This window comes from Podarcis bocagei (genome assembly GCF_964188305.1).
Source record: "Podarcis bocagei genome assembly, chromosome: Z".
Lineage (NCBI taxonomy): Eukaryota > Metazoa > Chordata > Lepidosauria > Squamata > Lacertidae > Podarcis > Podarcis bocagei.
Window position 1 is genome coordinate 48391077 of NC_138140.1, and position 17629 is coordinate 48408705.

Sequence of the window (17629 nt, forward strand, 5' to 3'; positions counted from 1 at the left end):
CGGGCTCCGGCGGCGTGGCAGCAGCAGGAGGCCCCATTAGCTAAAGTGGTGCTTCAGGTTAAGAACAGTTTCAGGTTAAGAACGGACCTCTGGAATGAATTAAGTACTTAACCTGAGGTACCACTGTACTGCAATGCGCTCTATGTGGGGCTACCTTTGAAGGTAATCCAGAATGTGGCAGCTAGACTGGTGATTGGGAGCGGCCGCCGAGACCATATAACACCAGTTTGTAAAAGACCTACATTGGCTCCCAGTATGTTTCTGAGCACAATTCAAAGTGTTGGTGTTGACCTTTAAAGCCCTAAACGGCCTCGGTCCAGTATACCTGAAGGAGCGTCTCCACCCCCATTGTTCTGCCTGGACACTGAGGTCCAGCTCCAAGGGCCTTCTGGTGGTTCCCTCACTGTGAGAAGCCAAGTTACAGGGAACCAGACAGAGGGCTTTCTTGGTAGTGGCACCCGCCCTGTGGAACACCCTCCCACCAGATGTCAAAGAGAAAAACAACTACCAGACTTTTAGAAGACATCTGAAGGCAGCCCTGTTTAGGGAAGCTTTTAATGTTTATTAGACTATTGTATTTTAATATTCTGTTGGAAGCTGCCCAGCGTGGCTGGGGAAACCCAGCCAGATGGGTGGGGTATAAATAATAAATTATTATTATTGTTATTATTAGAAGAACTCCCATCAGTCTTGGTCAGGCCAGAACAGTACCAATCACAGCTGTTCTCTCTCTCTCTCTCTCTCTCTCTCTCTCTCTCTCTCTCTCTCTCTCTCTCTCTCTCTCTCATAGGATCTTAGACAGCAGGAGTGCCTGCTCCTATATTTGCAATCACTAACACTGATCCAAGTTTCTCTTTTGCACCTGTCGGCAGACACCAAAAAGGATGGGGAAATGAGAGAGTTCAGTTGGCAGAACACGAGACTCTTAATTCCAGGCTTGTGGGTTCAAGCCCCAAGCTGAGCAAAATATTCCTGCTTCACAGGGGGTTGGACTAGATGGTCCTTGTGGTCCCTTCCAATTCTGTGATTCTATGTACAGTGACCTTCAGAAGCAGCTCTGTTGAAATGAGGCCAAAAGGCCCATCGGCAGTGACCAGCCTGGTGCTCCCAGAAAACTCAGAAGCAGATAGTGAAGGTCCTGAGAGTACAATGGGGTGGTTAAAGAGAAATGTAAACTCTGTCTCATTGTTCCATATTTAATATTTAAGAAGAAGACAGTGATATAAACAACCCCTGTACCTCACTCAGTCACAATTACGGTCACAGTTATGAGTGGTTCCCCCCCTTTGCTGGATTTACACATCTGATTGACCTTTTACAGCTGTATTCTCAAAAATTAACAAACATATATACATACAGCGGTACCTCGGGTTACAGACACTTCATGTTACAGACTCCGCTAACCCAGAAATATTACCTCGGGTTAAGAACTTTGCTTCAGGATGAGAACAGAAGTCGAGTGGCAGCGGCAGCGGGAGGCCCCATTAGCTAAAGTGGTGCTTCAGGTTAAGAACAGTTTCAGGTTAAGACCTCCACAACAAATTAAGATCTTAACCAGAGGTATCACTACAGCTGGTCAACCTCAAGGCATGCAGCTGAGTGAGTCCCTTCATTCGTTGTGGTGTGCTTTAAGAAACTGAACACTCTCTGTGTGTACATATGTATGCATCACTGTGGTGGGCATGTGTTCAAAATGTGGCAAACCAGCGCTTTTGTTGGCCCTCCTCCGAGGGGAGCCATGGACGGCTGCCCTAATGCCCTTTCTTGACAGCACCCCTGACCACTCGTCTCTTCCTGGGGCCTCTCCTGTCCAACTTTGGCTCTGAAAGAGATCCTCCATGCTGTAAGGTGATCTGGTGCACAGCTGCCTTCTCCAGCACTTAGAGGAGAGCAACTTGGGAAGTCAAAACAACTTGAGGAATTCTGTTTCACTAAAAATAGCTGCTGGAGAAACCCTGTGACTTGCCGCTTCTTTGGCTGGGCATGGCAGGCCTCTGACCCTTTTTACTGCATGGGTTGTTCTTCTGTCAACCTCCCCCTCCCCACGGTCTGCCAGGTTCAGAGGGCTGTTCCTCTGGAGTGTTTTCCCAAGGCCTCGGGAAACTAGGAGAAGGAGTTGTGTTGTTTTTTTAAGACAGAGATTTGTGTTTTGTTTTGTTTTTGTGCCATTGTTCTTGGGGATTTTTTAAGCACATGCTAAACGCATAGGATTAATTCAGGATTTTTACTTCTGTAGAGCGCTGGAACTCTTGGCCAGGAATAGCTTCTAAGGCACACAGCTCACGGCCCTTTCTCGGATTAAGGTAGGTGACACAGTGATGGTGGGGAGGGGAGCGTTGTTTGGGTGAACTGGATCCAACTTTGAAAGAAAATAAAAAGCTGGTGCATCCAGGGAAGAACATGAAAAAGTATCGTTGGTTTTTGCACTGTTTATATAGGTTCTTTACAAGCTCCCATCTTCCCCTCGCATAATTCCCTTATGGTTTAACTGGAATTACAAAGAGGATAAGGATAGTCTGGTTGGGTCTGACCAGATCCTTCTTTCTACTGTGGCCTTGGGAAGCCAGAAAGGAGTGGGTAGTGGTGAATATCCCTCTCCTGCTGTTGCCCATTTGGGAAGCAGCATTCGGGATATACTGCTTGTAAATATGGAGGGTCCATTTAACTCTCGCAGCTTGTGGCCAATCTCTCTTCCTCCTCTGTGGTGGAGGCTGATGGGAATTGTAGTTCAAAGCACCGGGAGGATGCCAAGTTGGCAAAGACTGCCCAAAATTCCCTCTAAGCTAGTGGCCATCTCTGCCTTGAATTTCAATAACTGTACAGGTGAAGAAGTCCTTTCTTTGTCTGACTTGAATCACCCGCCCTTTATTCCAGTTTCGACAGATCCTAAGTTCTTGACGATTTGAGAGACAGAGGGGGGAAGTCCTTGTAGCATAGCCATTTTCTCCACATCCACCGAGAAGCTCTTTCAGTGCTGTCCTGTCCCTCATTGCTGAAGTAGAGCATCTGCTTTACCCGCAGAAGGTCACAGCATCAGTCTCCAACATCTCCAGCAACGGATGGGAGAAACCCTGCCTGAAACCCTGGAGAGCTGCTGCCAGTCAGTGTAGGCAATACCAAGGGTCTGAGGCAGCATGAGGCAGCTTCCTGTGGTGCTATGCTGCTCGCCACTCCAAGTAAAATAAAAAGTTATTCAAATGCTTTCAAACTTTCCTTCTGGAGGAGGTTTCCCAACCACCTGATCATGTTTGGGTTGCATTGCTAGGTACATAAAGGATGTGGGACACTGGCTCATGACACAGGTTTTCACCAGATTTTCAAATGCTAATTTACAAATATAGATTCTCTGGAGAAGTTAAGATGATGGGCAGCTGAAGTCTCACACCATCATTTTGCCCTGGTGCCCTTTTATGCAAAGTATTTTTTTAAAGCTTTCTTAAAAGGGGAGGGCAATGGGGTAAGATATCCTGGGCTTGGAGTGACAAATCTTTGCCTCCCTGCCCCTCAAAGAAAACACTTCTGTTTGTGCTGTAACATTTAACCGTCTTTGTTCCATGACTCTCTTACTGGAGACTCCCTAGTCTTCCAGACTCCTTGTGTTTGTCAACAACCCCGCCTTCTCCAGCAGCAAATGAAATGCAATCCTGAATTGGAGATGGCTTCACTTGAATCATGGAATAACAGCGGAAAGGGTTGGGGTGGAAAATGTAGGGGTGATGGGGAGATTTGGTCCCTGATCCCCCTTCTGCAGTGGTTTGTAGAATTTCTGTAAAATGTAAGATGAATCCATTCCTGACTACCATGACACCATGCATGGAAAATTCAGAAGTGCAGGGTAGTCACAGCCACACAACACACCCTTCTAAGATTATGCAACCCTTTAATATTATGCAATAATATTATAATTAGGAATGCATTGCAGTCACCAGTACAGATGTCCACATGTTGCTACTCTTTTCTCTGCAGTAGAATGGACAGTTTGGAAGTGTTCTGATATATTCTTTCAGAGTGGTGTAAGTCATGTTTTTCTTGAAGTCCTATTGTACGTAGCAGAACTTGCAGCCACTCTCCTGAAACTGAAGCACCTGGTTTTTTCATTGTTCCTGTGTGCTTTGGAGCACACAGAACAATCTGTGCTCTGTGTTCTTCCTGGGCACCTTCTCCAGAGTGACCCTAGGAGCCAATAAGAGGCTAAATCACCTCCTTGATGATGATGATGATTTATTAAATATGCATACCATCCTTCATCTGAAGATCACAGGGCAGTTAACAACACAGAAATACAAAACGAGAACACAAACTACATAAAAACAAGAACAAGAGCAAAAACAAAAACAAAAACTCCTCCCCTCCAATCAGCTCAAATTGGTTCCAATCAGCTCAAAGGGTGAGAAGATTTATTTCCAGAGGCTAAAAAACTCACTTTCCTGCTAATTGAGTGGCTGAAGGAAATTGGAGCCAGAAAGTCTGCTGGGACCCTGCTGCAGTAATAGCAATGGATCTTCAACCCTGAACCACTGCTCCTTCAGCCACACATTAGTGGCAGAGCAGGGGTTGGCAAGGTTTACCTCGCCTGGGCTGATTCACTCATGGGCCAGATTGCTCATGTGCGTGAGCGTGCATGCTTGCGATTTCCAGTGTCTGTGTCTGCACAGACGTGATTTCCAGTGCCGCTGAAGCGAGTCCCCGCACCACACTGTGCCAGTTTAGCGCAGCACACTGGGACTCGACGAGTGGGCAGCTTGGTTTGGGGGCAGCTCATGGGCCAGTTAAATGACCCCCGTGGGCTGCTTGTGGCCCATGGGCCTTATGTTGCCAACCCCTGGTGGTAGACCATCTGCTTTGTATGCAGAAGGTCTCAGATTCAATCCCCGTCATCTCCAGGTAGGGCTGGAAATATTCCTACCTGAAACCCTGAAGAACAGTTGCCTGCTGTGTGGACAATACTAAGTTTGCTGGACCAGAAGCCTGGCTTGGTATAAAGCATGTTCTGATATCACATCATCCTTAGCTGAGTTTGTTGTCGGAAGTGTGTGTGGAGAAGCATGTCAGCTTTCAGGAGAGAAAGAAATAGCTGTTGAGAGCAATCAGCTAGCACTCTCTGAAGCACAATGTGCCATCTTTGCCACCACCTGTAAAGAGTGTCATTCTGATTCCTATCAAGGTGTCCCAAACAGAAAACACAATTTTATTTGTTCAGGTAGGTAGCCATGTTGGTCTGACACAGTTGAAATAAATAAATAAATAAATAAATAAATAAATAAATAAATAAATAAATAAATAAATAAATTAAAATAAAATAAAATAAAATAAAATAAAATAAAATAAAATAAAATAAAATAAAATTTCCAGTAGCACCTTAGAGCCCAACTAAGTTTGTTCTGGGCATTTTTTTTTAAAAAAAAATTGTTGTTTTTATTATTTACTCTCATTTCTTGCCATTGAAACCTGCCCTTCCCTGCAGGGCAGGAGCTCGGCCTAACCCTGCCCACCCTCTCAATTTTATCCTCCCCTAACAACCTTGCAATATAGGTGAAGCTGAGAAGGAGTCATTAGCCCAAGGTCACCCAGTAAACTTCCTAGCTGAGCAGAGATTTGATCCAGTGTCCTATCTCTTGCTCTTGTCTGATGCTCACACCATTTCATCATTCCTGGCTCTCACCTCCTGGTCCAACTTTGCTTGGTTCCACAGGCTTTCAGTAACAGGAAGAAAAAACACCTATTCCCCACCCTAGATTTAGACATCTAAAAGTGGCTGTGTTAATGATTGAAAGACTATTTTGCACTAAAATATGTGTTATAAACTCTGTCTCTCTTTGTTATTGTACTGAGTACAATGGCTCTTCTCCAATTCAGGGTGACAAGTGAGGGCTGCAAAAGAATGTGCAGTGCAAAGTTTTGCTGTTTATGATTCTAGCTCCTCTGTTCTGCTTTTTTTCAGTTTTCCATGTCCCCTGCCCCACAGTGGCCAGTGTAGGGTTACTGTATTTTAAAGAGCAAAAAAGAGAGGATACATTTGCTGATGTCTACTTTTAACTATGGATCTTTATGATGACCTTTTTACATATCCATGAAAAAGAGGGCATGTCCTGGATAAAGAGGTCAACCCTACTTCATAGAATCATAGAAATGTAGAATTAAAAGTGACCACAAGGGTCATCTGGTCCAACCCCCTGCAATGCAGGAATCTTTTGCCCAACATAGGACTCGAACCCATGGCCCATGAGATGATGTTCTACCCACTGTCCTACTCTGTGGCCATAGAGCATGCTCAGTTCCCATTCGGCTGTTTTGGAGTTGCCTTCTAAAGATTTTCTGTGTTTCTGCTAACTTAAGGGTTTCACCAAGCCTTCTTACACTTTGAGTAAGGGAGACATTAAATAAATGTATAATAGAACGCATGGTATGGTGAAAGTGGGTAGAGAAAAGTTTTTTTCTCCTTCTCTCATTGCACTAGAACATAGAGCCATCCAGTGAAGAGGAATGTTGGAAGATTCATAACAGACAAAAGGAAGGCCTTCTTCACATAGCACATTGTTGTACCACACAGCAAGAGACAGTGATGGCCACCAACCTGGGTGGCTTTAAAAGAGAATTAGACAAATCCATGGAGGAGAAGGCTCTCCATGGCTGCTAGCCACAATCCGTATATTCCACCTTCACTGTTGGAATGGGTGAATGAATACCAGTTGCTGAGGATTACAAGTGGGGAGAGTCCTGCTTCGGGGCTTTTCATGGGCATCTGTTGGCCACTGTGAGAAGAGGGTGCTAGACCAGATGGGTCCCCTTTTGGCTTGATCCAGTATGGCTCTTCTTACAGTCTATTGTGCATTGGCAAATGCCCTTTTGGCTACAGAAGGACTGATATGTGGAGACCTGAGATAAGTATTGGAATATAAGACTATGATACTCGTATCTCAACTTTTTAACATTATGGAACTCAAAGTAGTGCTCCACTGGGATCCCAGGTGATCTCCTATCCAGGCATTGACCAGACCGAGGTGGCTGTATCCAACCATTCCTGGAATTAGACCCTTAATAAAACCATACCAAAATATGTGCCTTTGTGATCTGCAGAAAACCTTGCTCCAGATATGAAAATGTTCTGGGAGTGCTAAATATTTTAGAAAGAAAAGAAGGAAAGAAAAAAGCAAGCAGACTGAAAGGGCTTGTGGTGGCTGACATCTTATGCAGCTCTGCTGTGGTCTATGAATTAATTGCTGCCTAGCTCCAGACAGCTCCAGAAGGCAAATGTTTCCTGCTCATTAAATTCTGTCTGTGACATTGTGCCTGGGTCAGACTATTGGGGGTTCTGACTTTCATACAGCAAATGGGGCAATGAAGCAGAAAGACCCCATTGATTGTGATTGGCCAGGAGATGGATGACATCAGCTGGGAACATCCACACCTCCTTATCATTATCCAACACTCTTAAAATGCTGGTGCTTCCTGAAAGGCTGGGAAGGGACAGAGCAGGAAGGGTTGGGTAGTGCGAGCATATATCCTATGCACATGTAGCCAGCTATTAATTAGATCTGATTCTAGCTCTTGCCTGCAAAGCCTGTGACCCATGAAACAATTCACCAACCACATGTGGTGCCTCTTGTGTCTGGCAGAGTGCAGGGCTCACTGAGTGGGCTACATTCAACTAGCAGTGCAGGTCAGTGTAGGAGAGCTACAGTTCCACTCAAGTCTTGCTTGCGGGCTTAAAATAGGCATCAGGTCTGCTGTGAGAACAGTGCGCTGGATGAGGTGAGCTGCTGGGCTTGACCTTGCAGCCATGGCCAGAGGAAGCAATGCTTCTGAATACCCACTGCTGGAAACCACAGGAGGAGAGAGTTGGTTTTGTGTTCAGATCCTGCTTTTGGGCTTCCCATGGGGGCATCTGGTTGGCCACTGTGAGAACAGGATGCTGGGCTAGATGAGCCACTGGCCTGATTCAGCAGGCTCTCCTTATGTTCTTGTGTGGTTACCTCTTTTGAGGGGCCACTACTTACAACCCTTCTCCACTGATGCAAAAATCTGAGGCATGTGTATAATTTCTGATAAGCATTCTTAAAACTCAAGCTGGGAAACCTTCAAAAGAACTATTGAGATATGAATTGCATGAGTTTGGAGCATTCCTAGTGTCCTCTAGTAGCAACCCACATCGTTCCCTCTCTAAGGCTGCAATTTTTAATCTGTTTTAATCTTCTTCTTTTGAAGTTTGCATCAATTAATAAGACACCTCCAGTTAATCAGGTGACACTGTTTAACATAAAAGGTGATTATTCTTAGTATAAGTAGCTGGAGACATTAGATGCCATTTCAGATGAGGTCTTCTCCCTTCAGTCTTCTGCAGGAGGGATGGCCTCTCTTTAGGGCAACATGTAAAGACAAACCATTAAAAAGTGTTATTCCCTCCTCTTCAACCTCCTCATTGTTTCACTGTGTGAAATGTATGCATACATGTATGCATAAAGATTGCTTCCGTCAGATAACAAGGCAGCTGTCATCTATCAGGTAGCTTAACTGGTAGACCCCTTAATCTCAGGGTTGTGGGTTCAAGGCCCACATTGGGTGCAAGATTCCTGCCTTGCGATGGGTTGGATTAGATGACCCTTGTGGCACCTACCAACTCTGCAATTCTATGATCCTACCTACCTACCTACAGTACTATATTTCTAGAAAAAGAGGTGTCAGAACTCACCATGAACGCCTTCCTTGTTCTCTTATAATGGCAATGGTGCCCAACTGAGAGGTGCTGGAATTGTGTTGCAGTGAGTTCCAGCTGATTAAATAAAGCCCTGCACCTACTTATCTATCATATAATTGTGTGGATCAACCCACATAAGCAGACATTGTCTGCTGTCCTAGGTGCCGACTGTGAATGGGCAACTTAATGGATCCAGCTGCTCTCCCTTCTTATGATCCATTATCCTTAAACCAAACTTGGACTGGACAGTCCATAAAATAGAGGATTGCATTCTGCAAGGTAGGACACATCCCCATTATTGGAGTGGGGCATCAGAGTAGATTGAGAATGGGGAACCTCAGGCCTGCAGAGTCTCTCTTTCTGGCCCTTCAAACTTGCCCCAAGTCACCCCTCATCTCTGCAATCCACTCTCTGGTCTTGCTTTTCATCCCAAGTGCTTTTGCCAGGCTAGACTGTGTCCTGGAACTCTGATCATGCCTTTTGCTTGCCTGCATGGAGGGTAGAAAGGATTGTGTGAGCATGGGCAGAAAGCAGCCTACTGAACAAAGGCATAATTCACATTAGTTGCTCTGCCCACTTTTGCATCCATCCCCACTTGTCACTGGTATATTGCCCCCAGAAGGTCACCTGGAGAGGAATGTGGCCCTCAGTTTGAAAAAAAGCTTTCACACCCCTGGGATTAATGGAAGATTGCTGTTTTAGGCATAAAGTGATTTATTGACTGACTCCAGAATATCAGCCAAGAGAAGCTCAGCATGCATTCAAATCCAGTCAAAATTTGCATTTTAAGTATTGCAGTGCAAGACTTTGAGTGGAGGGCGCAGCTCTCCCTCCTCCAAAATGCACGTTCAGTGACACCAAAGGTAATCATCACTTTTCTTTTCCTCTTTAAGAAAATGCTCAACATCCTTCTTGGGGAGTTATTTGGCATTTAAGATGAAGATGATGTTACCTTTGGAAGCCATTCAGTATGGCTGAACACCAAGATGTGTGTCCAGGATTGGAGAACTTCCTCAACTCATCAAAGTCACACACACACACACACACGTACCACTTAAAGAATTTTAAAATCCAGATTTTTCATAATTTGTTTACGGCTGAAGGTGGACAATACATAACCTATGGATTACAGATGACCAAGCATGCAAAAGGAAGGGAGATAGTAGTAATGGGGGACTTCAATTACCCGGATATTTGTTGGATGTCAAACTCAGCCAAGAGCATAAGGTCAAACAGATTCCTCACTGGCCTTGCAGACAACTTCATTGTCCAGAAAGTGGGAGAAGCAACAAGAGGAACAGCCATTTTAGATCTGGTCCTAACCAATGTTGATGACCTGGTTAGTGGGGTAGAAGTGGAAGGATCATTAGGCGCGAGTGATCATGCTCTTCTGAAGTTTACTATACAGCGGAAAGGAGCAGCCAAGCATACTAGGACTCAATTTCTTGACTTTAAGAAAGCCGACTTCATAAAACTTAGGGAAGTGCTGGGTGAGATCCCATGGACAGTAATACTAAAAGGAAAGGGAGTTCATGATGGCTGGGAGTTTGTTAAGAGGGAGATAGTAAAAGCACAACTACAGGCAATACCAATGAGACGGAAACATGGAAGGTGCCTAAAGAAGCCAGGGTGGCTATCTAAATAACTTTTAACTGAGTTAAGATTAAAAAAGGATGTGCACAAAAAATGGAAAAGGGAGGAAACCACCAAAGAGGAATTCAAACAAATAGCTAGCACATGTAGACACAAAGTCAGAAAAGCTAAAGCACAGAATGAACTCAGGCTTGCTAGAGAGGTTAAAAGCAACAAAAAAGGCTTTTATGGGTATGTCCGTAGCAAAAGGAAGAACAAAGAAACAGTGGGGTCACTCAGAGGAGAAGATGGTGAAATGCAAACAGGGGACACAGAAAGGGCTGAACTCCTCAATGCCTTCTTTGCCTCAGTCTTCTCCAATAAAGAAAACAATGCCCGACCTGAAGAATTTGGAGCAAATGATTCAGCAGAGGAAACACAGCCCAGAATAACTAAGGAGATAGTACAAGAATACTTGGCTAGTTTAGATGTATTCAAGTCTCCAGGGCCAGACGAACTGCATCCAAGAGTATTAAAAGAACTGGCAGATGTGATCTCAGAACCACTGGCAGTCATCTTTGAGAATTCCTGGAGAACAGGCAAAGTCCCAGCAGACTGGAGGAGGGCAAATGTTGTCCCTATTTTCAAAAAGGGGAAAAGAGAGGACCCAAATAATTATCGCCCAGTCAGTCTGACATCAATAGCAGGGAAGATTCTGGAGCAGATCATTAAGCAAACAGTCTGTGAGCACCTAGAATGGAATGCTGTGATCACCAATAGTCAGCATGGATTTCTGAAAAATAAGTCATGTCAGACTAACCTGATCTCGGTTTTTGACAGAATTACAAGCCTGGTAGATGAAGGGAACGGAGTGGATGTAGCCTACCTTGATTTCAGCAAGGCATTTGACAAGGTGCCCCATGATATTCTTGTACAGAAGCTGGTAAAATGTGGTCTTGACTATGCTACCACTCAATGGATTTGTAACTGGCTGACTGACCGAACCCAAAGGGCTCTTCATCCTGGAGAAGAGTGACTAGTGGGGTGCCACAGGGTTCTGTCTTGGGCCCAGTCTTATTCAACATTTTTATCAACGACTTGGATGATGGACTCAAGGGCATCCTGATCAAATTTGCAGATGACACCAAACTGGGAGGGGTGGCTAACACCCCAGAGGACAGGATCACACTTCAAAACGACCTTGACAGATTAGAGAACTGGGCCAAAACAAACAAGATGAACTTTAACAGGGAGAAATGTAAAGTATTGCACTTGGGCAAAAAAAATGAGAGGCACAAATACAAGATGGGTGACACCTGGCTTGAGAGCAGTACATGTGAAAAGGATCTAGGAGTCTTGGTTGACCACAAACTTGACATGAGCCAACAGTGTGACGCGGCAGCTAAAAAAGCCAATGCAATTATGGGCTGCATCAATAGGAGTATAGCATCTAGATCAAGGGAAGTAATAGTGCCACTGTATTCTGCTCTGGTCAGACCTCACCTGAAGTACTGTGTCCAGTTCTGGGCACCACAGTTCAAGAAGGACACTGACAAACTGGAACGTGTCCAGAGGAGGGCAACCAAAATGGTCAAAGGTCTGGAAACGATGCCTTATGAGGAAAGGCTAAGGAAGCTGGGCATGTTTAGCCTGGAGAAGAGGAGGTTAAGGGGTGATATGATAGCCATGTTCAAATATATAAAAGGATGTCATATGGAGGAGGGAGAAATGTTGTTTTCTGCTGCTCCAGAGAAGTGGAAAGGGAGCAATGGATCCAAACTACAAGAAAGAAGATTCCACCTAAACATTAGGAAGAACTTCCTGACAGTAAGAGCTGTTCGACAGTGGAATTTGCTGCCAAGGAGTGTGGTGGAGTCTCCTACTTTGGAGGTCTTTAAGCAGAGGCTTGACAACCATATGTCAGGAGTGCTCTGATGGTGTTTCCTGCTTGGCAGGGGGTTGGACTCGATGGCCCTTGTGGTCTCTTCCAACTCTATGATTCTATGATTCTTTTCACCAGGTGACTTGGCAAGTCCTACCATTCTGTTGGATGGGGACTTACCTGTGGGAGAAAGGATGGCAAACACTATTTCCCCCCCTTCTTAATTAGGAAGAAGAATTCACAAGCAGTGGGAGAACAATTGTTGTGGATACTTATCCTCATGGTTCTTGCCTTGGTGGACCTTTCCAACTCCTCTGTTCAGCTTTGGTTCTGTTGGCTTCAGGGGCTGCATGACATCAAGAGTCAGCACAGCCAGGCATTTCCTGGGGGCTGCTAACAAGAGCCTCCTGGGACTGGGCCTCCTCTTCACCATTGCAGCCTCCTTGCTTCACCCTCCTCTTGCTCTTGCTCTTGCTCTTGCCCAGGTAACAGGAGCAGTGATGTTGAGATGCCAGAGATGTCACAGCCCTCTTGCTCACTGGCTCTCTAACTGGCAAGCAAGCAGGAGGCTGCAATGGTGAGGAAGAGGAGGGGCAGTGGATGGCAACAATGGAAGTGAAGTGGGAACCTCACTGCGGAAGGGGGGTCCCATGGAGGGTGTCTTGCCTGAGCAGCCCCAAAACCTGGAGCTGTTTGCATTTTCTTCAGCTGTAAGATGAAAACTTGATGAAGGTGAAAGGGGATGGGTAAAAAGGAAGCTGTGAAGGTCCACGATTCCAGCTTGGGTCTCATCAAAGCCCCATTCAAAAAAGTGGTCCTAGAGTTTCTTCCTCCTTCCCTTGGTGTAAATCTACCCTCTGGTTTAGTGAATGCTTAAATCCACACAGGGTGGTTGCAGCTGAAAATTAAAGGCATTAATGCCTTCCAGATATTGAGCTAAGCAGCTGGGTGCAGGTGGTGTGGTATTTTGCCTTTTTCACCCACTGTGAAATAACAGCATGATCCTAGGCATGCCTATTTGGAAGTAAGCTCCATGGTGTGTAATGGGACTTACCACCAGTCCAGCATGCCCAATAGGATTGCTGTCTTGGATTCTTTACTTCCGCTGTCCCAGGGAAGTAAAATTCTGCCTTCCCTAACAGAGGCCAACCCTCTCTTAGAGGCCAGCCCTTTATTGGAAGGTGTCCTTGGTTGGAAGAGATGCTGGGTTGAAGTCTGCCTTAAAGATCAAGAAGGGAGGGCAAGGCAGCCCTTGGAAGTTGCTCCTCCACATCCAGAACCTGGAGAGCAGGCACACAGGTCATAGGCTTCCCCATGGAAAAGCATTGCGTTGCTATGCAAATTTCATATGCAAATTTCATGCAAATTCGAAACCCTCTTTTATTACGCATTCGCTCTCCTTTCTTTTTTGGCCACGCAGAAGCAGCCCCCGCCCATCCTTCTTTCACTCCAGACCCAACAGGTAGCGCCTCTCTCTCCACCTGGGGAACAGCTTTGCCCATAGCTATTCTCCCTACCTGAACATACAATTTGTTGAGCGACTCTCCTGTGTTTGAAAAGAAACCCTGCAAGTTTTATCCACGCCCCTCTCTGCAGTGTAATGACCCCCCCTTCGTTTCTTCCAACACCTCCCTAGACTTTTACAAGAATCGTGTGTGTAGGAGAGGGGGGAGGCAGAGAGACTGCACGCTCCCTCCCCCAAGCGGCAACCCCACCGCCCTTTGCTTGAGTGGGGAGAACAAGAGAGGTGTGTGTAATTCTCTGCCTGCCAGTAGCATCTGGGGGGTGGGGGTGGGCTGGAGCTATTAGGAGTGGTGGTCCCCTCCTCCTCCTCTCCTGCTGCCTGGGAAAGGTGGAAGGAGGAGAGGGAATCTCTGGCGGGGGAAAGAGAGGCAGCAAACTGCTTTTGTCTCTTGCAAACCTCCCAGCCAAGGCGAGGGAGAATCCTGCGGATGTCCAGGGGACCCCCCTCGCTTTCACTGCCCCCCTTTCTCCTGTACTAGGCAGGAGGGGGGAGAGAGACAGCACCAGCCAGCAGGTTCAATACAGTCTTTGGCAGTGGTGGTGGGCTTTAAGAACCCTCCTGCACCAGGAAAAAGCACGAGGAGCCATCAAGATTTCGTCCTGATTCTTCCTTTCTTCCCCTCTTCCCCTTCTCTTCTTCCCCCCGTCCCTTCCTTTTTTATTTATTATTTTTAAAGAAAAATACATTTTGCTTTTAGGATTTCCCTCCTCTCTCCACCCCCCTCTTCGTTTACCCACAAAAGAAAGGTGGGGGAAAAAGAAGGCGCTCTCATCGCTCCGTCCACATATCTCCATCCACTGCCTGCATTTCCTGGAAGTCCAGTCGGATTGTCCACACGAGGTCTCTTGGGGGGATTTTACAACCAAACTGGGATCTATGAGCGGGAAGGTGATCAAGTCAAAGGAAGAGAAAGATGCATCTAAAGGTAAGGGCCCCGGCCAGGTGTGTGTGCGTGTGTGCGTGTGTCTCTCTCTGTGTGTTTTGCCGACCCCTTCTCCTCCTCTTCCTCCTGCATTCTCCACAGCCCCCCACCCCGCGCAACACTCCTTTGTCTATAAACCCCCCTCCTCTCCAGAATTTCCTTTGTCTCTCTTTCTGCCTTTCCCTTTCCGTACTGAGCTCTGGGAAGAAAGAACGGGAGGGGGAGAATAAATGGGGACAACGGAAGCCTCTTTCCTATCTCTCCCAGTTCACCTGCTTTAAGGCATTATTTTATTTTATTTTGCCTGGGTGGGTGGGGGCTGGCTTCCCAAGGTGTTTGGGTTTGACAGGTCCTCTTCTACCTCCCTCTTTCCAGCATTGTGAAGGGCGGGAAAATCACATTTGGGGGTGGAAGTAGACCTTTTCTAATGCTGCAGTGTCTTCATTGGCGCTGACAGTTGGGGTGCCTTCCTTTGTGTGCGAGCGCCGCGGGGAGAGGCAGCATGTGCCTCGCCGGCTCCCGTGTTCTGCAACAGATCTGGAGGCACCAGGAAGTGTGGGAATATCAACCCCGCATAGTACATCCTCCTTTATTTCTTTATAATTATCATCTTGGTGGTAGCAATTGGGGCTGGGGCTGTAGCCTGATATATGTGGGGCGTGTGGTGTGTGTGTGTTTGCGCGTATGCGCGCAAGGGAAACGTGCCATTCCCCCCTCCTCCTGGGGTGGGTAGTAGCTGCGAACATAGCCGGCGATGCTCACTCATGCGGTGCTTGGCAAAAGTCAGAAGTCTTCACACGCGTCTCTCTCGCCCTGTTACTTCGCCCCTGCCAAATAACCCTGCAACATTCCCAGGGATCTTCAGAGGTGCCACAGATGGAGGAGAGACATGGGGTACCACCACCCCTCGTGTCCTTTCTGGCACCGCCGCCCCCTCCCCCCGGCAACTCTATGCAAAAGAGGCCGTTTAACTACCTGGTGTTGGAGCCCATCTACTAGCGCATCCGTCCGTGTGGGTTATTCCAGCCCACATTGGAGAGGAAACAATAGGATATTATGGTCATAGCCCCTTTCAGGCCAGGTGGCCTGGGCGTTTAGATACAGCTCTTGCAAAGAAGCGGGGGACAGGGGTGGAAGGCTGGTGGCGCGGCGTGGTGGTGGGGCTTCTTGCAAAGGTTGCATGTGTCCGAAAGAGGACATGTGGTGCTTTGCATCTTATCTTCCCTCTCTCAGCCACTCCCCAAACCCACACTGACTTTCAAGCTTTTCCCCATGCAAGGGACTGGATTGCTTTTCTTCTTCTTTTGAATGCATAACAATTGCCATGGAGACAAAATAGAGTTGGGGCGGGGGGCGGGGACAGGAATGGAGATGAGGAGTGTAAGAGGTTAGCGCCAGCGGATTACTTTCATAGACAGCCCCACTAGCACGGAAGGTAGACCAAAGCTCTTCGTGGGCTGGGCCTGGGAGAGAGCAGGGGAAATCGGAATGAGGAGTGTGTGCGCGCGCGTATTACCTCTGTGTGTATTTTGTGTGTTGTGGGGAAGAGTAGCGAGCGATGCTTCCCAAACAATCCGTTCCACGCGCACGAGGTTGGTGCAAAGGTGTCCATTGCCATCTCACTTGCTATATTTAACCTTACTAAATTTAACACGCACACACACACACACACACACACGTTTGGTGCACCAGCCTCTAATCCCTCCTATTATACAGCGCGCGCTCACGGGCACGCGCGAGCTCACGGAGCTTTTCAAATTTTGGTTCTTGAAATGAAACATCTCCAGGCTGGGGATTTTTATTATGATTTTATCCGGGTGTGCTACTGATTCTGCAGCAGTTTGTACGTTCATGACCCTGCCTGCACCCGAGTGACCAGGAGCCAGTGGTTCAGACGCACATACCTCGAAAAACAAACAAATTAGGGCCTAATGAAAATCGTTCGCGTCTCAGGCTACACAGCATGGTTATGCCAAAAACCCTTTGTGGGTTGGTGGTGGCTAAACTGTTGTATTCCCACTACTAGCCTCTGCCTGGACTCAAGATCTGCTTCCATTCCCCACTCCTCATTTAGTGTAAGTGGTTTGCGGATAAACAGATTGGTCTTGAGCATTATAGGCGACATCTATTTTTGGGGAGGAGGGGCATTATAAAGTTACCGTTTGACCAGGTGTCGTTTTTCAGTGAAGATGAATACAGTACAGAGATGAGTGTGCGTGTTAAATCAACATACAACCTTATTGTTACAATGAGTGGAGACTCTACTCCTACGTTCCCGAAACAGCTTGAACAAGTTGTCTTGCGGGACGAGGGTGTTGATTTTAGATGCATCCTCCCTTTGTAACCTTTCTAGTTCCAACTGTACAATTTGACCCCCCCCCCGTCAATTCAGTATCAATGCATGCCGTACTTTTGATATCTGTTTCTAGCTCCTTTTGCTCTGGAGAGCCGAGTATGTAAAAAACAAAACAAAAATCTTTTGCATGGTGGGGTTGATTTATCTAACTGATGTTTTCTGGCCAGCCTTTTCCACCCCTAATTTGTCTGGTATTCTTTTTATCTTCTTCCTTGTATCAGTTGTTAGAATGATTCTTCCCGGAGTTTTCACGGGTGAAACAATGCCCTTCTAGGTTCCTCCCGCCCACTGTTCGTCATACACAGAGTAAAGTCATTGAAATCTATGGACGTGATTAACTCCGTTAATTTTAATTTGTCTGCTCTGAGTAGAACTCCGCTGAAGTCAGCCCTGTGTTGACCAGACATTTCAGACCTGATTTGCTATTAATAATAATAATAATATTTCTTGCTGTTTAACATTCATTGCACGGACCCAGTCATGGCTGTTTTTGGAATTCTGTATTAAAATAGCGTGAGAAGCAATGCATATAGTTGGGGACTTGCTAGGGGGCTGGGTTGTTGATCATTCCTTCTTGCCTTTTTCAAGAATTTTGGTTCCACTGTAGTCCCAGATAAACTCTCCCTCCCCTGTACATTATTTCCTGTGCTGGGCAGACCGGTTTGCTGCATGACATA

The 17629-nt window shown here is 46.4% G+C and overlaps 1 protein-coding gene across 6 annotated transcripts in view; it reads left to right on the plus strand.

Moving 5' to 3' along the window:
• The first annotated feature begins 1989 nt into the window (after positions 1–1989).
• Positions 1990–17629, plus strand: part of FGF13 (fibroblast growth factor 13) — a 256086-nt gene continuing 240446 nt past the window's right edge. The window contains exons 1-2 of one of the 6 annotated variants that reach the window (XM_081179064.1): positions 1990–2303; positions 14372–14599. In XM_081179064.1, coding sequence (XP_081035190.1) covers positions 14551–14599 — 49 coding nt within the window. In that variant the 5' untranslated portion in view covers positions 1990–2303; positions 14372–14550. Of the gene's footprint in view, positions 2304–13800; positions 13897–14350; positions 14600–17629 lie in introns of those variants that run through there. The other 5 variants (XM_081179067.1, XM_081179070.1, XM_081179066.1 and 2 more) reach the window with 5 other exon arrangements.